The sequence below is a fragment of the Ranitomeya variabilis genome, chromosome 5 (genome assembly GCF_051348905.1).
Source record: "Ranitomeya variabilis isolate aRanVar5 chromosome 5, aRanVar5.hap1, whole genome shotgun sequence".
Classification (NCBI taxonomy): Eukaryota; Metazoa; Chordata; class Amphibia; order Anura; family Dendrobatidae; genus Ranitomeya; species Ranitomeya variabilis.
Window position 1 is genome coordinate 347,350,816 of NC_135236.1, and position 21,210 is coordinate 347,372,025.

A 21,210-nucleotide genomic window follows, 5' to 3' on the forward strand; every position below is an offset into this window, starting at 1 on the left:
CTCCAAATTTTTCAAAAAAATGCCACTGTTCCTGATAATTGCAGTTTGAGTTATTAAGCACTCATCTCAAGCATCTTTAAAACTTAATAAAGTCCCTTTTGCTGTTTTGTGAATGTGATGTATAGGCAGACACCAGCTTCTGGCAGCGTTTTGAGTACGATTGGCCCATTCCTCAGGGGTAACGGTCTCCAGTTCAGTAATAATAAGGGTACGTGCCCACGATCAGGAACTGCTGCAGGTTGGACACTGTATTTATGCAGCGTCAAACCCGCAGCGTCCAGCTGTTACATTGTGTATGGGATTTCAAGAAATCCTGTATGCATTATGGGTCCTCAGACGCCCGCGGATCACCCACGGAGACTGACTTGCGGCACGTCTTTCCAGACCTCAGCATGTGTATTTGTCTTGCGGAGACACTAGTCTACGCAAGGGAAATTGCATCAATAGAAATGTATTGGATGCAGTAAATCCACATGGTTCAATGAACACATGCGGATTCCCCTGTGTTCAATAGAAGGCATACACTGCGTCCAAATTGCTGCTAGTTGTGGATTGTGAGCACCTTATGGGTTTGAGTGCTCAAACTATCTTCTGCAAATCCCACCAAAGATTTACTATGGGGTTCAAGTAAGGTGACTGTTACGGCCACTCCAGAATCTTCCACGGCTATATCTGAAACCAAGGCTCTGTGTGCTTTCAAAGTTCTCAATGGATATCCTAATCCTTCATGGCATTCATCTTGCTCTACATACGGTGCAGGTTTCCTGTGTTTAGAGCATGGAAAGCACAACCAAAGGTTCACAGAACTACTGGGATACTTCGCGGTAGGCAGGATGTTCTTTTCAGCTTATTCTTCTTCCTCCAGTGATTACGTGGAGTCATAGGCTTGAAAAGTTCCTTTTTGTTACATTGACTGATACAATAGTCCTTAAACGTCTGTGGCTTCTTTTTTATATGTTCTTTTTTTTTTCTTTTTGTTCAAGTGTATTTGAGCTGACTTTTCTTGTGCTTTTGGTTCAGTAGAGTTGTACGTGTTCAAGTTTGGGAATTGAGACCTTCAACATTCAGTGATGCGCAATATTGAAAAAAGAGCCTACTACCACCAAATTTTGCTTCAGGTGTTTTTGCAGTCAATTGAGCGTTTTTTGATCACCCACCTCCTCAAAAATGTGGTAATACCTTCCTCATTCCACTACGTCTGTGTAGTGTAGCCTGTTTCTTTTAATATTGTACTTGCACAGTATGCTTCCAATTGTATATCTAGGAAGATTTGGTGTCTTTTCTATCTCTTATTGCCTTTTTCTTGTGTGAGCAAGGCAATTATCCCTTCTCTTTTTGGACAACCCAGGAATATTAGTAAACTGAAGGCCATAGCCTATTTGGAATGGTCTAAGATTCCTTAAAACACCAGAAGAAGCATCAGGCTAGCAGCAATTCATAACAGCAAGTAAGCTGCTTCTTATGAAGGCGTTGAATAACTCTAAAACTGCAGTAGTCATTGAAAATGGAACTTTGTGAATAATTTGGAGTAACTGCTTATGTAAGTTGTGTTGAGGTATTTAAACTGTTCTTGTATTATTGGTTTACTGCAAACTACAAAGTCTGTAACTTTTGCTAATAAATCTAATTTCCAATTGGGGATTGAATAATTTTGATTGCAACTGTGTATACTAGTTGTGCTCATATCGCCTTCATTCCAGGGACTGCCATTCACAATATCCTGATACTGGCCAGTGTCAAGGGCTTATGTACTGTGCTGCAGTCCTAGTTCCTTTCCTTATGGCTGACCTGTTAAGCCAGGACTGAAATCCAGGAGATCCGAGGCACCAATGAATAATCCTTAAAAAAAAAAAAAAAAAAAGTCATCTTTTTTCCATAATGGTTAAAAAGCGGTCACAACAATAGAAAGACAGGGCAACGTTCTCAAGGCTAAAAACATACAACTATGAATCACGTATAGCATGACAAAGCTTTATATACAGGTCTGGCAAAAATTAAGAGACCACCACATCAAAACCCTGTCATGGGCAGCCCAATCTCCAGACCTGAACCCTATTGAAAACTTTTGGAATTTAATCAAGAGGATGATGGATAGTCACAAGCCATCAAACAAAGAAGAACTGCTTACATTTTTGTGCCAGGAGCAGTGTGAAAGACTGGTGGAAAGCATGCCAAGACACATTAAAGCTGTGATTAAAATTCATGGTTATTCCACAAAATATTGGTTTCTGGTTTTTTGTTTTTTTTTTGACCATTTCTCCTTTTCAGAAAAAAAAAATACAAAATGTATTGCTTGGAAATTTGGAGACATGTTGCCAGTAGTTTATAGAATAAAAGAAAGATTTACATTTTACTCAAAAATATACCTATAAAAAGAAAAATTAGACATACTGAACATTTTGCAGTGGTCTCTTAATTTTTGCCAGAGCTATACATCTCATAGCAAAATGGCCTCCATCTCTTCCTTAAAGCCCATCCTGTTTGTCATGGTAGAAATCTAGTACATTAAATAAACAACAAAGTTAAAAACACCATAAAAACATATTGTATATGTAAGTAATTGCTGTATACAATAATGAAAGGAACATTGTACCCTAGGAATGCCACAAATCCAATGTGATTGATCATAAGAATACATGATTGTTTAATATGTCCAATGGATAGTGTGCATCTATTGGGATTAATTATGTGCCAGTTAGTTTTTAAGCCCCAATCAAAAATGATAAATAACTTATAAAGCGGTCACACCGTACTTATTAAAGATGATGGAATAAAGATCAAGTTTTATAAGGATTATTCATTAGTGCCTTGGGTCGCTTGGATTTCTAATGTCTTGGACCTAGTGGGAGGCACTATCAAGCAAGCTCAAATCTGATCAATGATTTATAAGAATTTTGCTTGTTGAACTGAGATCTGTGGGGTCTGAACAGCTGGTGTCCCAGCCCACATTTGGACCATGATCTGGCTGTTGAGTACCCATGGATATTATGACAACACAAATGTTCTAGCCCAAATTTGATTGAAAGATTAATGTTTCCTTGAAGAATTTTTGAATATACACTCATCAATATTGAAATTGTAACACCAAGAAGAAAGTCATGGAATTATGAAAATCAGAGGATGGATAGACAAGTTACTGATATGCAAATGATGAAAAAACAAATGCTTTCTCCCACTGCCCCCTCCCCCCCCCGAAAAAGAATCAAAGAAACATTTTGATTGTTTGTTTTTTGTCATCATGTATGAGCGCTATGATCAGAAATACCTGCACCTGCATAACTTGGCATGCGATCAATGAGATTATTGATTGAGGAATGTGCTGGCTTGCTGAATGCACTTGATAAAGAAAATGGTCTAGATCCACTGCTGGCAGCTCCCTTTTGCAGTTGCCAACTAATGGGCGCTCGACCCCATCCCATCCCACCTCCTCCCCAACCTCACCACTACTCTTATCCCGTCCCTAACCCACCTCTTCAACCTATCACTAACTTCTGGCACCTTCCCTTCTGCTTTCAAACATGCCACAATCACGCCTATCCTTAAAAAGCCAACCCTCGATCCAGCAGCTATGTCCAGCTATTGCCCAATATCGCTGCTCCCATTCGCTTCCAAACTCCTGGAGCAGCACGTCCACGCTGAACTTTCCTCCTACCTCTCATCTAACGTGCTCTTTGACAATCTGCAATCTGGTTTCCGCCCCCATCACTCAACTGAGACAGCCCTGACCAAAATCACTAACGACCTACTTACAGCCAAAGCTAATGGACAATACTCTGTACTCCTCCTTTTAGACCTGTCCTCTGCTTTCGACACCGTTGACCACTGCCTCCTACTACAGATCCTCTGCTCCTTTGGCATCAAAGACCTCGCCCTATCCTGGATCTCCTCATACCTTTCCAACCGCACATTCAGCGTCTCCTACTCCCACACTATCTCCTCATCCCACCCTCTCTCTGTTGAGTCCCCCAAGGTTCTGTTCTGGGACCCCTACTCTTCTCAATCTATACACTCGGCCTGGGACAACTCATAAAGTTTCATGAATTCCAGTACCACCTTTATGCTGATGACACTCAGATCTACCTTTCTGGCCCAGACGTCACCTCTCTGCTGTCCAGAATCCTGGAGTTTCTATCAGCCATATCCTCCTTCTTCTCCTCTCGCTTCCTCAAACTGAATGTGGACAAATCTGGACTCATCATCTTTCCTCCATCTCATAGGTCAGGTTTTAAGGAAGATCTATCTATCGCATTAAAGGACATCACGCTTTCCTCCCTACCGGAAGTCCGCTGCCTCAGAGTAACCCTCGACTCTGCCCTGTCCTTCAAACCGCACATCCAAGCTCTTTCCACCTCCTGTCACCTCCAGCTCAAAAATAGCTCCAGAATCCGTCCTTTCCTCAACCGTCAATCAATCTACTAAAATGCTTGTGCATGTCCTCATCATCTCCCGCCTTGACTACTGCAACATCCTTTTCTGTGGCCTCCCTGCTAACACCCTTGCACCTCTCTAGTCCATCCTTAACTCTGCTGCCCAACTAATTCATCTCCTCGCTACTCCTCCGCTTCCCCCTCTGCAAATCTCTTCACTGGCTCCCATTCCCTCAGCGTATCCAGTTCAAATTACTAATACTGACCTACAAAGCCATCCATAACTTGTCTCCTCCATATATCTCTGAACTAATCTCCCGATATCTTCCCTCACGTAATCTCTGGTCCTCCCAAGACCACCTTCTCTCCTCCACACTTATTCGCTACTCACCCAACCGCCTCCAAGACTTCTCCCGAATATCCCCCATCCTCTGGAATTCTTTTCCCCAACATGTCCGACTATAAATCACATTCGGATCCTTCAGACGGAACCTGAAAACACACCTCTTCAGGAAAGCCTACAGCCTGCACTGACCTTGCTGCCTCCTAACCACTACCGGAGCTACCGCCTCACCAGCATCGGAGCTCCTGTAACCCTCAACCTATTGTCTCCATCCCCAACATCCTCTAGAATGTAAGCCCGCAAGGGCAGGGTCCTCGCCCCTCTGTATCAGTCTGTAATTGTTAGTTTGCTTACTATAAGCGATATCTGTAATTTGTATGTAACCCCTTCTCATGTACAGCACCATGGAATCAATGGTGCTATATAAATAAATAGTAATAATGATGACGTCCCAGATGTGGTCCGTGCAAAGCAATCTGGAGACACTTCATGCCATGTTAGCAAGTTTAGGCCACGCAGGCTGGTTACAGTAGTACGAGCAACATGCGGCCTGGTTTTATGTAAAAAAAATTAAGGCTTTTGGGACACCTTAGAGAAATGGCTGTACCACTGGTTTCACAACCAAATCCATGTAACACCGAGCTGTTGTACCTGAAATGACAATAGTGGGGTCTAGCTATCGCATGTTATGCCACCAACACTACAATCCCAGGAGTATTACTATTGTGACGTTCCTTCATGAAGAACTACCTAATGGTTTTACTCATGTGGTCTCCTCAAATTCAAAGAATGGCGCATAGTGATCCATTCTCTACTGCAAGTGATATTGGATGTCACATACCAAGCCTGTGGTGTCAAAAAGTGTCTACATAAACTATCATAAGGTGTTTACACAGTGGGCTATTAGCCAGGTGCCCACCTTACCTCACGCCACTGGTCTATAAGTCTTTATCAGGTTGCAGAGCAAGACACAATTGAGTCTGAAATGAAGGACTATCCTTTCCATGTTGAGTTCCTCTTTAGTCTTGAATGCATTGATATCCGCATTGGAGACCGTGTGTGCAACGCTATGAAGAGGCCTTCACGAGGGAATGTAAAAGTATTCTAGTAGCTGTTTTTAACCCAACAACGCCAGTACACACATTGCTCATTCTACTGTGAACAGCCTGCATGACCTAAATGTGCTTCCATGATCTGCAGCGTCTCCAGACCTCTCTCCCTTTGAGCTCATCTGAGACATCATTGGTCAGCAATTGCAAAGAAACCGCCAGCAGTGGATCTTGATTATTTGTGTGCCCAAGTACGTTTAGCATGACAGAACCTTCCTCAGACAACTATTAATAACCTTATTCATAGCACGCCATGGTGTGTCAATCTGTGTGTCAGTTTCTGCGCACTGCTTTCATACTTGATTCTGAGAAAAGTTGAGGTGTTTTAAACATTGTTATCATTTTTTAATTTACATACCACTTAACATGTCTATCAATTCCATAATCTCCATAACTTTTCCTTGTTTTAATTACAATGTTGAATGTATGTGAAAATAGTGCTTCTCGGAACTGATAGTATATACCGTACATGTTATGTAACAAAAAATGTGTAGATATGATGCATCTATTGTAAAGTTGTTGGTCAACAGATAAAATGTATTTTGCATTTTACTAATGTTGACTTTCTTTAGTTGGTTAGGCTACTTTCACATTAGCGTCGTGCACTGCACGTCGCAATACGACGTTGCGGCGCACCGATGCATACTGTGGAAGCGCCGCACAACGGGGGCAGCGGATGCAGTTTTTCAACGCATCCGCTGCCCTATTGTGAGGTGCGGGGCGGAGTTCCGGCCGCGCATGCGCGGTCGGAAATGGCGGACACGACGCACCAAAAAACATTACAAGCAACGTTTTTTGGTGGCGACGGTCCGACGCAACACGACGCAACCATCGCACGACGGTTGTGACGTGTGGCAATGCGTCGCAAATGCAAGTCAATGGAGAAAAAAACGCATCCTGCAAGCACTTTTGCAGGATGCGTTTTTTCTCCAAAACGACGCATAGCGACGCAGTGCACGACGCTAGTGTGAAAGTAGCCTTAGAGCGACAACTGTCAACGGTGGTAATTAGTTTTTTAGTAAATGCTCAAGCTTTGGCTAAGGAAAGTGTGCAGAGACTTTTTGTAGTAAATAGCCACGTTTGTCTTTAGGAAAGTTGTGGGTCTCAAAGATGAAATACTGGAGCTTCTATTTTGAATAACATACATCATATATTATGAAAATGCCAAAAACCTCATTGGAATATGTATGCTTTTGTGATAACCATTCTTGGCAGTAGCAGTCAGCCCACCCTCTCCCTGTGAAACTTGTCATTAAGGGTTCTTTTAAAGCAAAATGCCATCTATCTTCCAGATTTGTCTACCAAATGTTGGCATACCCCCTTCCAGGCTCTCAATTTCTATAGGTTTTTACTCTGCAGATACAAGTCGTAGTCTGATCTTATCTTCACATCCTAAGCTAATTGTCATATTACTAATCTGCTCTTTTAGACCCTTGCTAGCTGCTTTATGTATCTGTGCTAGCTGTGATTCCGTCTTGGCCAGATATTGAGCCACTTGTTTTGTTTCAGGAAGAATAAGGTATTGTTGTTCATTTTCAGATGCAGTCAGTATCAAAAGTTAATGTAACCTCTGGTGCGCCTCCAGCAACAAGCCGAGAAGACGAAGGTGGAAGATGCCATACAACAAAAAAGAGCAGTTTTCATGAGGTCTTCAGTTTAACGGAAACAGAGCGCCCCTTGCCAGGTAAATAAATAAAAAGGATAAAAGAAGTAACATCAGAAGTCGTTTTTTTCTTTTTTTTTTCTTTAAAAGTTCCCTATTAAAGTAGAATAAAGGGTCGGGAGGACGATTCATCACCACACTCATCTCGCCCTCTGCCATTCAGGTACAGTGTGCTGCGGGGTCCCATTTAATATTACCTTGCATAGCCTGCGGGCAATCCTTAATGTATTATATATTTATCCTTCTCACAGTGACTTCTGTGTGATACTGGACCTATATGCACAGAACCATGCACATGCACTTTTGTTCAGCCATACATGCTGCTCATAAATACTTTGTGTTCTTCACATTGCCTGCATGTATATCTCAGTGGTTAATACATCCGCCGTGTGGACACCAATATATGGATTTAAATAGCACTTTAATGTAGAGACCAATATGGATGGTAAATTTAATAATGTTAATCTATGGCAATTATCTATTACAGTTTTGATGTATATGCTATATATTTATAACTCATGTATGAGTGTCGCATCGAATTGCGTCCATTGCACTACCAGTTATTTTCCCCACCCCACACTTTTTTATGCTATTGTCTTTGACCAATAAAGTTGTATATTTTATTTACCTATTTGGACTTGCATTTTCATTTTTTTCTTCTTCTCTTGCATGCTTATCCATGGGTCCGTCATTGATCCATAAATACACATATGGTGTTAGTAGGGAATTTTCCCTTCTATCTATTTTACGATTATCATATTTTCATATTACCGACGTGTATCTTCATCCCGATTTTCCTTTCCCCTTCTTTTTTTTTGTTTTTTTTTGTTAATAGTTTATTTTTAATGGGTGGAAAGGGATGATTTTCATTTTATACTGGAAAAAAAATGTAACTTCTAAACAATCAGAACCCCTCCGTCCAGCAGCTGCTGGGAGACACAGATGTGGCTAAGTAATATAGTGGGAATGCGAGAATCACATTGCAGTGCCCGGTCTGGCCCTGGCACCTCTCCAGACCTGAGTGCGATGTATTTCTATGCAGCGGTCATGCTCGGGTCAGGAGAGCTGATGGTCAGTCTGAAGATTGTGATGCGATCCTGGCACAAGAAATATGGCCATCTGTCTGCCGCCTTATTCCCATCGTCACTGATGGATATTGTCATTTTAATTAGTCCGCTAAATGGAGATATTTCCAACATGACCGAACTTGTTCAAGTAAATGGGTCTGTTTAAAAATGGGCCACAACATAAATGGCACATTTTCTAAGGACTGTCTGATGGTATACACTTAGAAAAGCTTTTTTTTCCTTAGTTTTTTTTCTCATTTATGGCTATGTGCACTTAATTCGTATTTGCAGGAAAAGCACTTGGAAAAAAAAAAACTTGCATTTTTGCCACATTTTTTACTTGCATTGATCTGAATGTGTGAAAATACTGCAAACATGCTGACAGAATTGCCATGCTGCAGATTTTGAAAAAAAGCAAACAAAAAAGTCCTTTGGATGATTTCTGCAAGGGAAAAATCGACAACATGTGCGTAAGATTTCTATTGCTTTGCAGGTACTGTAAAAAAAACCACTATTTTTTCCATGGTAAAAACGTGGCAAATACGCATCGTGTAAACAAGCCCTAAACTCTCGTGAACAATACGATACCCATGTTAGTAACAGACACATGAAAGGCAAATAGATGTAGAGGTGACCAGAGATTTTCATTTTATCGGATCCAAAATGGTTGCAGACAAATAAATTAGAATTTTCAATGGCTCACTCAAATTTCATAAAACTTCATCCTGGTGGGGGAAAAAAAGCAGCTACTAATTTTCAATCCTGGCATATTGCAATTATTAAGAGGTAAATGACTTGCGCGATGTTGCAGAGATAGTCTAGTTGTACTTGGCCATGCATATGGGCAGTCAGATTTTAGTGTTCTGTGTTGGTTACCTTTCCCACCGTTTTTCTTCTAGCTTGTGACACAGGCTGGCGCTGCTGTTTGATTAACAGAGATCGGAAAATGCCAACAGACTACATCCGAAATGGTGTACTTTATGTTACAGAAAAGTAAGTGTTCACAATAGATTTACCATTGTAAATGACAGCAGTCCTGTGGACCTCCTAACTATAAACAGAGTTTTGTAGCTTTTTTTTAAATATCTCCTGCAGCCATTAACTAGGTAACAATGAAAAGTAATGTACATATTGCTGAACTTTTGTGCTTATTTTCTTGCCTCTGCGCAGCTGTTCTGCTTCCTCTGGCTTAAATAGTCAGTTTTCTCCTTCCCTATGTGGTCTCATTTAGATGACCTCACATACCAGCAGCCAGTCTACAAAAGCAAGTGGGGTGTCTTTAGTATACTGTAGGTAGCATGACTACAAGATCTAGCAAGGATCATCAATCTGCTACACTGACAGCATATCAGACATAAGATATAGTAATGGGCTGTGCAGGCAGCTACCATAACAATTGTATAGCTTCTAGATCTGAGGATCCTTAGACCCATCAGCTGCCTTAACTGGTCAGTTTTAGGGAATAGGAATTGTATTTCTGATGATATAATAATTCTGGAGTAACTGTTCTTCGGGTTTTCATGTTCTTTTGTTACTTGTCCTGAAAACTTATGAATAAAATGAAACGTAGGTGTTCCCATTTGGGGATGTATACCTCGCTGTCACACTTTCCAATCAGCGCTGAGAGCACCAGACTTAAGAGACTTATCACCTTGACAAGTGGATTGAGAACTCCCAGTTATAAATTTCTTAATGAATTGTTGGAAGGAGTAGTAAAGGGGAGGAAGGGCACCACAAACATCCATAAGAAATACTCCAGAATTCCTCACATGGAAAGTATTTGAGTTTTTGGCATCACCCTACACATGTCTGGTTTAACCCAGTCGGTGATTTTATTTTGTGACTGAAGATTAAAGGAGGTTAACCCACGAAGCAAATTTTAATAAATAGATCTTGGAATAATAATACATTCCAAAATTGGATGTGCTTAGAAAATATTGCTTTGCTGAGATCTTTTATAAATGTGCCCTTCCATATATTGTTTGCCAAGTCTGACCATGCAGAGCTGCTCAAGGTAATGGTCAGCAAATACCACAGCTTCTGGCGAGGGGAGGAAGCATGTCACTTACAAAAAGTGAGTATACAGATAAAACATTAGGGGACACTCAGCTGATGCATTCTTAGGTAACACATTTCCCTGCCTATTTTTTTTCACAGCAGTGAGTGTTTATTCCACGTCTTCCTGCCTTCTGAGCTCGTCCTAAATCAAGTCAGTGATGTAGGAGTTTCAGAGGGCTGGAGATGTGGCAGAGACGCTCGCTACTGTGATAAAACAGGCAGGGAAACGTGTCACCTGAGAAAATAGTATTTGTGAACCCGCCGTTATTTTGTCTGTATAAGGCTACGTTCACATTTGCGGTCAGCGCCGCAGCGTCGGGCGCCGCAGCGGCGCCGCATGCGTCATGCGCCCCTATATTTAACATGGGGGCGCATGGACATGCGTTGTGCTGCGTTTTGCGCCGCATGGCCGCAAGCGTTGGACGCAAGAAACGCTTCAAGTTGCATTTTTTTTGCGTCCAACTTTCGGCCAAAAAGGACGCATGCGGCGCAAAACGCAGCGTTTTAGCGTGCGTTTTGCCGCGTTTTTGTTTGCGTTGTGCGCTGCGGCGCCGACGCTGCGGCGCACAACGCAAATGTGAACGTAGCCTAATTGCGTATACGTGACTTCTGCCCCCTTTCAACCCCAGCCAGCAGCTGTGGTATGTACTGACCATGAATTGGAGCAGCTCTGCATGGTCAGATTCTGCAAATAACAGGAGTAAATTTATAACATTCAGGGTATGTGCACACGTCCGGATTTCTTGCAGAAATTTCCTGAAGAAAACCGGAAATTTTCTGCAAGAAATCCGCATTTTTTTTTTTGCGGGTTTTTTTTGCGTTTTTTTTTTAGCATTCTGCAAGCGTAATTAGCTTGCAGAATGCTAAAGTTTTCCAAGCGATATGTAGCATCGCTTGGAAAACTGACTGACAAGTTGGTCACACTTGTCAAACATACTGTTTGACAAGTGTGACCAACTTTTTACTATAGATGCTGCTTATGCAGCATCTATAGTAAAAGATAGAATGTTTAAAAATAATAAAAAAATTAAAAAATGCTTATACTCACCTGCAGACAGCTGATCTCCTCAGCGGCGTCCGTTCCTATAGCTGGTGTGTGTGCGCAGGACCTTCCATGACGTCGCGGTCACATGACCGGTCTCGCGACCAATCACAGGACCGCGACGTCATCGCAGGTCCTTCACCGCACACCAGCTATAGGAACCGAAGCGGCAGCATGCACCTGAGAGGCGGGAAGACAACGAAGGTGAGTATATCACTATTTTTTATTTTAATTCTTTTTTTTTTTTACCAATTATATGGTGCCCAGTCCGTGGAGGAGAGTCTCCTCTCCTCCACCCTGGGTACCAACCGCACATAATCTGCTTACTTCCCGCATGGTGTGCACAGCCCCGTGCGGAAAGTATACAGATCAATGCACTCCTAAGTGTGCGGAATCCCCGCAATTCCGCATTTTTAATGAACATGTTGCTTTTGTTTTTCCGCGATGCGATTTTTTCGCGGGAAAAAAATGCAACATTTGCACAAGAAATGCGGAATACACTGTAAATAATAGGAGGCATATGTTAGCGGTTTTTTCGCGTTTTTATCACGTTTTTATAGCGAAAAAACGCAAAAAACCCGCAAAAAATACTGAACGTGTGCACATGGCCTAACAAATCCAATTGTGGAACTTATCATTTCAAGATCTATTGATTAAAATGTATTGTGTGTATGGGACAACCTCTTTGTCTAGACTTTTCTTGTATGATGAAAACCTTAAAATAACTTGGCTTATTCCCTTCTTTGTTTTCATGGCTGAGAAGTAACGTCATTTAGGTCCTAGCCACCAAAATTAAATATCTAAACAGCTGTACCATGTTGTTTGTGTAACTTGCATATAAATGAATGGGGGTTTTGGAAATTTCTCCAATTTTAAGGGGTTACACCAAGAGCATAATTTTCTTTGCTACGCAGTTTTGTAACTCCTATTCATTTCTATGTAAGTCAGGAAAAACATCTAGCACTACTTCATTCAGCTGTTTTTGTAACTCTACCTCTGGTCGGACCTAGAATCAGTTAGGCTGGTTTCACACGTCCTGATGTTTGTGATATCGGAAAAAGCGGTAACGACGATATCCGTGTTTGTGTCTTTAATACTTGTGGCACACGTGTGGCAACCGTGTGCCGCATAAGTACCACACGTACCAGCACCTGAGAAGCAACGGTGCAGTTAGCGCTGTTCCCCAGCACCGGGTGCTGTAGATCGCTCTCTTCATTCTCCTCTGCTCTAGAGCAGGGGAGAATGTTAAGTTATATTCAAGTGATGAGAGCAAAAGCAGGCGGCGGCTTATAGGACTACACGTGCTGTTGCTAATAACAGTGAGGAGACAGCTGATGGGAGTATTCATCAGCCGCCTCTTGTGTTATATCTAAACAAATACATTAAAAAAACCTGCGTGGTTTCCCCTGTATTTTCTATAACAAGTCAGTCAAACCTCACAGTTGGGGGCTGCAACCGTCAGCTGTCGGTTTCATCAAGGCTGTTTATCAAGAATAGAGGGGTCCCCACATTGTTTTTTTAATTATTTAAATAATTTGAAAAAACTGTTGTGGGGTTCCCCTCTTTTTTGACAATCAGCCTTGCTGATGCAAACAGCTGGAGTCTGGTATTCTCAGGCTGATAAGGGGCCATGGATATTGACCCACTCCCCATCCCCCCTCCCTACCCAGCCTGAGGCCATGTGCACACGTTCAGGATTGTTAGCGTTTTTTTCGCGTTTTTTCGCTATAAAAACGTGATAAAAACGCGAAAAAAAACGCTTACATAAGCCTCCTATTATTTACAGGGTATTCCGCATTTTTTGTGCAAATGTTGCGATTTTTTCCGCGAAAAAATCGCATAGCGGAAAAAAAAGCAACATGTTCATTAAAAATGCGGAATTGCAGGGATTCCGCACACCTAGGGGTCCATTGATCTGCTTACTTCCCGCACGGGGCTGTGCACACCATGCGGGAAGTAAGCAGATTATATGCGGTTGGTACCCAGGGTGGAGGAGAGGAGACTCTCCTCCACGCACTGGGCACCATATAAGTGGTCAAAAAATAAGAAATAAAATAATAAACAGTCCTATACTCACCCTCGATGTATTCCCGCCTCCTCGCACGCTGCCGTTCGGTTCCTGTAGCTGGTGTGCGCTGAAGGACCTCGCCGAATGACGTCCTGTCCTGTGATTGGTCGTGAGCGGTCATGTGACCGCTCACGTGACCGTGACGTCACGGGAGGTCCTGTGCGCACAGACCAGCTAGAAGAGGAGCCGGACGGCCGCTGAGGAGATGTCTGGGTGAGTATAAGCATTTTTTTATTTTTTTTATTATTTTTAAACATTCTATCTTTTACTATATATGCTGCATAAGCTGCATCTATAGTAAAAAGTTGGTCACACTTGTCAAACGCTATGTTTGACAAGTGTGACCAACCTGTCAGTCAGTTTTCCAAGCGATGCTACAGATCGCTTGGAAAACTTTAGCATTCTGCAAGCTAATTACGCTTGCAGAATGCTAAAAAAACGCGAAAAAAACGGAAAAAAAACGCAAAAAAAAAATGCGGATTTCTTGCAGAAAATTTCCGGTTTTCTTCAGGAATTTTCTGCAAGAAATCCGCAACGTGTGCACATACCCTAAAAATAGCAGCTTGCAGCCGCCCAGAAAAGCCACATATACTAGATGCGCCAATTCTGTCGCTTTGCACGGTTCTTCCCATTTGCCTTGTAGTGGTGGTAAGTGGGGTTAATATTTGTGGGGTTAATGTCACCATGAGAAAAAGTCACTGAGTTCACCACAGATCTTTGATCTGTGGTGAACTCGGTGACTTTTTCGCAGCACCATCAGACCGCGCCTGCAGTTGAATATAATACTCATCATTCTCCCCTGCTCGCGCTGATCGCAGAGCAGGGGAGAATGATAGGACTGAGTTGCACAGTGCTGCAGTCCCATGCACAGGTGCACCAGAATGAAAGACTCTATACCAGCTGAATAGGTGGCAAGGTGTGGGATTCCCATCCATTTGTTATCAAAGGCTTATCCTTGGGAAAGGCCATCAATATCGAGGTCCAAGAAAAGACATAGTATTGTTTTTGTATTGTCATACAAGCAAAACAGAATAAAAAAAACTTTTGTTTTTGTGCTTATTTCTGCTGTTAATTACGGTAACCTTGTTTTTCAGCTACTTGTGCTTTGAGAGCTCCAAATCTGGGTCATCAAAGAGGAACAAAGTCATAAAATTAACAGATATTACAGACATCCAGAAGGTACTTTAGCTGTCCCTCTGTTCATCTTTACATGCAACTGTTCTCATTTGTTCATGTTCTCAGTTGTTTATTTTTAAGTTTTGTTATATTGTCTCCAATTTTGTCTTCAGTTTACAAAAATATTTTTATTGCTTGTTCGACTTTGTTTTCATAAGATAATTTTTTTAGAAAGTACCACAAGTCCTAAGTCATCTGACCAAAAGGGCAACTGCTTGCACATAGTTCCTATCGTCATTATGCTAGAATTATTATAAATGCCCTTAGCTTTTATACAGCTTTGTAAAAACGGTTGTTTGTCGTTGTGAATGGAATAGCGTAAAGTATTCTCTAAGGCTAAGTTCACATTTGTGTATATGTGCGCAGCGTATCATCTCATCTGCATACGCAAACGTGTGCCAAAACGCGTGTTTACGCAGTGTGGCAAAAAAATGCTGCATGTTTATGCGTTTGTATGCGTTTTTTGCTTGCGTTTGTGTGTTTTATGCGTATGCGTTTGATATTTCTAGGAGGGCGTGTCTCAATGGGTGTGTCTCAAATCAGTTCCTGGACATGCGCAGTCCGAAGTACGCAAGCGCATCAAACGCATGCGTTCCCATAGACAGTAATTCATTTTTTTAATGCACTCACCTGCATGCGCATGCCTGCGCTTATTTGACGGACTTCTGACGCCTCAAAAAATGCAACATGTTGCGTTCGCCACACCCAGCTCCACACTGCGCAAAAACGTATGCAAAAGCAAACGCATGTCCATGCGTACACCATGTTAAATATATGTACGCATGACGCATGTGGATGTATGCGGATCAAACGCTGCGCGCACAGACGCAAATGTGAAACCAGCCTAAGAGGTTTAGCTAGTGGGTGATGAGCGTAATATGTGATACGTTTTAAAATTTTCTTGATCGGGAAATATGATTTCTCATTTTTATCTGTACATTGTGTAGGAGACAACATGTACATGTTGAGCAATCTCACTTCCATAATTGACATAGTAAGGTAGAGTAGCACAAGGCAGACATGGTAAAAGCATTGATGGAATTTAAAAACAAGCGACAAATTTATCTCGGGGGCGAATTCTTATTTTAATTTCAGAATTGGCATAAGCCAGAGTAATTACATTAAACTCATCCAAGAATATTAACTCAGTTGAATCGAGAAGGAATATTCATCCATCACTGTAAGGCCAAGTTCACCCTTGGTCCAAGTGCTGTCTTTGAAAAAACTGACACCACATGGTACTGGGACCTGCCAGGCGAACACTCACCAGGAGCCTGAGCGGTCCGAGCTCCGGGAGGTCAGAGTCACAGATGCCCCAGGACGGACAGTAGCTCCCACGCTGTCCAGGAACTGAGGGCAGCGTCAGCAGTGTCGCGGTGCAGGCAGAGCAGCCGGGAGAGTGAGTAGAATGCAGGAACAGGACCTGCGATCATGTGACCGCAGGTCACAAGGGAAGGGGGCGGGGCCAAGCGCAAAGCTGTCAGAGGAGACAGTGGAGCACACAGCAAATACCAGAGGTTTGGAGGGGAACGGTAACCACGGGAAAACAGAGGGGGAAGGGCACAAGGGAAGAATAGTCAAAGGAAGGCGAGGTCAGGGAAGCCGGGTCAGACGAGGAAGTACCGAATCACAAGACAAGCAGCAAAAGCCCTAGGACACAGCCGAAGTCAGAAACCAGAGAAGCAGATGAGGTACAGAATCAGTAGGCAGAATCACAACGGGGAACAAACCAGGTCAAAACCAAACATACAGAAGAGGACTCGGGCACAAAGGCACACGGGGGTCGACGTAGTCAGCTGAGGGCAAAACTATAACAGACGACGCCTAGATCCACAAAGAGGCTATAAAAAGCCTAGCTGAAACCAAAGAGATGCTCCCAAGGTTAACCCCAGCAGCTCCAGGCCTAAGCATCCCAGGCAAACCATGACACATGGACTGCACTAGCACTAATGTTATTGAAGTAGGAGGTTGAGATGACTGAAAATGCACATGGAAAAATCGCTGCATGCACTAGTTTCTTCTGCATGTCTGAGACTTGCCTTTTCAAGTCCATAGGTGCGCAAAAAAAGAAAATCTGATCCCATACAGATCAAATGTCTAGCATCCAACTTGTGCAGATACATTGCAATTCTTTATTAGTCTTGTAAATTTGAATAGCTGTTGCAGTGTAAAAGCTGATGCAATGCAATGTCAATTGCATATGTATGACAATTGAGATGACAATTGTCTTTTTATTATTCATTGATGTTGGAGGGGGCAATACACAGTATTAAGAAATGGGGTATGTGAACTTTTGATCAGGGTCATTTGGATGTTTTGAGTTGTCGTTATGATTTAAAAAGAGAAAACACATTAGTTTGACAATAAATGGCTTCACCCGATCACTAACCACAAGTGGAGAAAAAGTTTTGGCGTTAACATTCATATTTTCAGAAAAAAGGCCAAGAAAGCAAAAATTCTGCCGGGGTATGTAAACTTTTGAGCACAACTCTATACACTTGTAGCTGGCTGTGGGAACATAAGAGGGGTTGTGGGGGATATCCTATTATATGGGAGACTGTGAGAAATATTATAGTGGAACCTGTGGGGGACATTATACCTGGGCTGTGGGGACATCATGCTATATACAATATGTGGAGGGCATCACGCTGTATAGGGGTCTGTAGGGGACATTATACTGGGGGCTGTGGAGGACATAATACTGTAGTATGATGCCCCACCATAATCCCCTATACATTATTAGCTTTGGGTGGACATCACAATGTATAGTGGATTGTGAGGAAAATTATACTGAAGACTGGAGACATCATACTGTATAGAGGGTTGTGTTGACCATATTTTATAAGGAGCAGTGATGGACATTATACTGTATATTGGGGGGCTGTAGTAGACAATTTACTGCATAGAGGACTGTGGTGTACATATCAATGTATATTAGAGGGCTGTTGTAGATATACTGTTTGGGCTCCTGTGGTGACCAACATTCTGTGTAGGGGGACAGTGTGAGGAGGGGATACAGTTTGGGGAGGACAACGTGGTGAACATAATATGAAAACGGAGCACATAATGGATATGGAGAGGGGGCAATGGGGGCACAGTATGGAGACAGGTTAGCATGGCGGGGGGGACAGTGTGGAGATGTAGAGAGTGTAAGGGAAAACGGTGGAGAGGGGACAACCATGGAATAGACCGTGGTTCATAAGCATTGGCGATGTGGCGGTTATATCTTAATGGCAGTGGGGTGGTTATAGATCATAAAGGCGGACAGTGTGGTGGGCCATATACCATTGAAGGCTTATGTAGGGTACAGTGTGGACAGATATTTTTATGCAGAGGGCATTATAATGACTTATTTTTAAGTGCACTGTGTCGGAATGTGCTGCAGAAGACTGGAGAAGAGGGAATCGGGGGAGAAGAGTGGTGGATGTGAAGTAATCATGGCGTCAGAACAAGATGGCGACGAAAAGAAAGAAATTACTCAGAGAAGATGTCACCTACAAAGTACCAGAATGTAAATGTTTACTTGTTGATATGCTACTGACTACATCTCAGTAGTATTGTGGTTCCTGTATGGTCTGCAGTCTGAAAAAGACTGATACCAACTCCCAGCATTTCATTTCCATTGTTAAGGACATACTGAGAATTGTTGGTTAATGATACAAATGTATATGGGTCGGACTTGCTGTCCTAAGCTTGGTCATGTATTCATGTAGTGATGGGGGTTCTGGTGATTCATTAATGTTCTGATACTTCTAGCGATGTATTCATGTTCTTATGATAGTTCTGGTTCCGAATTGATGTGCTGATGGTGGTTCTAGTGACCTATTTATGGATTTTTAGTTATGGTGCTGTATTTATGTACTAATGATGGCTCTGGTGGTCTATTTATGTACTGATGATGATTTTGGTTTTGTATTCATATACTGATAGTTTTATTGATGAATACAGCACCAGAACTGTCATAAATACATGAAACATCACAAGAGAGGTCAGGAGTATATGAATACAGCACCAGAACAACCATCACCACATGAACGTGTCACCAGAACCACCATCAGAACAGGAATACGGCTCAAGAACCACCATCAATTTTGTTGCAGACTGTATTTGTCACATCACTGTTGTAAAAACAATCTAGTTCTCTTTATACTGGGGTTTTAGTTTCCATTAGGGTATCTGCTAAATGCTGAACCTTAATTGAAACCAATTGGCCAACATTACTGTCAAGTCATATTAGTTTACATGACCGCCCTTGAGCCAGACATTTAAATATTATATACAGTGGGTAAGGAAAGTATTCAGACCCCTTTAAATTTTTCACTCTGTGTTTCATTGCAGCCATTTGGTAAATTCCAAAAAGTTCATTTGTTCACATTAACCCCTTCCCGACCTTTGACGCATACGCTGCGTCATGAAAGTCGGTGCCTTCCCGACCTGTGACGCAGCGTATGCGTCATGGAAAGATCGCGCTCCTGCAGATCGGGTGAAAGGGTTAACTCCAATTTCACCCGATCTGCAGGAACAGGGGGAGTGGTGCTTCAGCCCAGGGGGGGTGGCTTCACCCCCTCGTGGCTACGATCGCTCTGATTGGCAGTTGAAAGTGAAACTGCCAATCAGAGCGATTTGTAATATTTCACCCCAAAAAACGGTGAAATATTACAATCCAGCCATGGCCGATGCTGCAATATCATCGGCCATGGCTGGAAAACCTAATCTGCCTCCCCCCCACCCCACCGATCGCCCCCCCAGTGCTCCGTTACGTGGCCGCCCCCCTAATTCGTCCTGTCCGCTCCTCCGTCCTCCTGTCCGCTGCCCCCGTGCTCCGGTGCCCCCTCCCTGTGCTCCGGTCCCCCCCCCCGTGATCCGATCACCCCCCCTTCATACTTACCGGGCCTCCCGGTGTCCGTCCGGCTTCTCCATGGGCGCCGCCATCTTCCAATATGGCGGGCGCATGCGCAGTGCGCCCGCCGAATCTGCCGGCTGGCAGATTTGTTTCAGATGTATTTTGATCACTGCGATATAGCCTATCACAGTGATCAAAATAAAAAAAATAGTAAATGACCCCCCTTTATCACCCCCATAGGGACAATAATAAAAATAAATAAAATATTTTTTTTTTTTTTTTTTTCTGCTAGGGTTAGGGTTAGAACTAGGGTTAGAATTAGGGTTAGAATTAGGGTTAGGGTTAGGGCATGTGCACACAGTGCGGATTTGGCTGCGAATCCGCAGCGGATCGGCCGCGGATCCGCAGCGGATCGGCCGCTGATCCGCAGCGGACTGGCCGCGGAACCGCAGCGGATTGGCCGCTGCGAATTCGTAGCAGTTTTCCATCAGGTTTACAGTACCATGTACACCTATGGAAAACCAAATCCGCTGTGCCCATGGTGCGGAAAATACCGTGCGGAAACGCTGTGTATTTTCCGCAGCATGTCAATTTTGTGCGGATTCCGCAGCGTTTTACACCTGATTCCGCAGCGTTTTACACCTGTTCCTCAATAGGAATCCGCAGGTGAAATCCGCACAAAAAAACACTGGAAATCCGCTGTAAATCCGTAGGTAAAACACAGTGCCTTTTACCTGCGGATTTTTCAAAAATGGTGCGGAAAAATCTCACACGAATCCGCAAAGTGGGCACATAGCCTTAGGGTTAGGGTTGGAATTAGAGTTAGGGTACCGTCTCACAGTGGCACTTTGATCGCTACGACGGTACGATCCGTGACGTTCCAGCGATATCCATTCGATATCGCTGTGTCTGACACGCAGCAGCGATCAGGGACCCTGCTGAGAATCGTACGTCGTAGCAGATCGTTTGGGACTTTCTTTCGTCGCTGGATCTCCCGCTGTCATCGCTGGATCGTTGTGTGTGACAGCTATCCAGCGATGCGTTCACTTGTAACCAGGGTAAACATCGGGTTACTAAGCGCAGGGCCGCGCTTAGTAACCCGATGTTTACCCTGGTTACCCGGGACCTTGGCATCGTTGGTCGCTGGAGAGCGGTCTGTGTGACAGCTCCCCAGCGACCACACATTGACTTTCCAACGATCACGGCCAGGTCGTATCGCTGGTCGTGATCGTTGGTAAATCGTTTTGTGAGACGGTACCCTTAGGGTTGGAAATAGGGTTAAGATTAGGCTTGTGGTTAGGGTTAAGGATAGGGTTAGGGTTGTGTTGGGGTTACAGTTGTGGGTAGGGTTGGGATTAGGGTTAGGATTAGGGTTGGATTTAGGGTTACGGGTGTGTTGGGGTTAGGGTTGTGGTTAGGGTTATGGCTACAGTTGGGATTAGGGTTAGGGGTGTGTTGGGGTTAGTGTTGAAGT

The 21,210-nt window shown here is 43.1% G+C and overlaps 1 protein-coding gene across 5 annotated transcripts in view; it reads left to right on the plus strand.

Annotated features, from left to right (window-relative positions):
* GRAMD4 (GRAM domain containing 4) overlaps positions 1-21,210 on the plus strand; it is a 207,298-nt gene that overhangs the window by 167,770 nt on the left and 18,318 nt on the right. For all 5 annotated transcript variants that reach the window (XM_077264850.1, XM_077264854.1, XM_077264851.1 and 2 more), the window contains 3 exons: positions 7,359-7,503; positions 9,449-9,542; positions 14,812-14,896. In XM_077264850.1, coding sequence (XP_077120965.1) covers positions 7,359-7,503; positions 9,449-9,542; positions 14,812-14,896 — 324 coding nt within the window. The remainder of the gene's footprint in view (positions 1-7,358; positions 7,504-9,448; positions 9,543-14,811; positions 14,897-21,210) is intronic.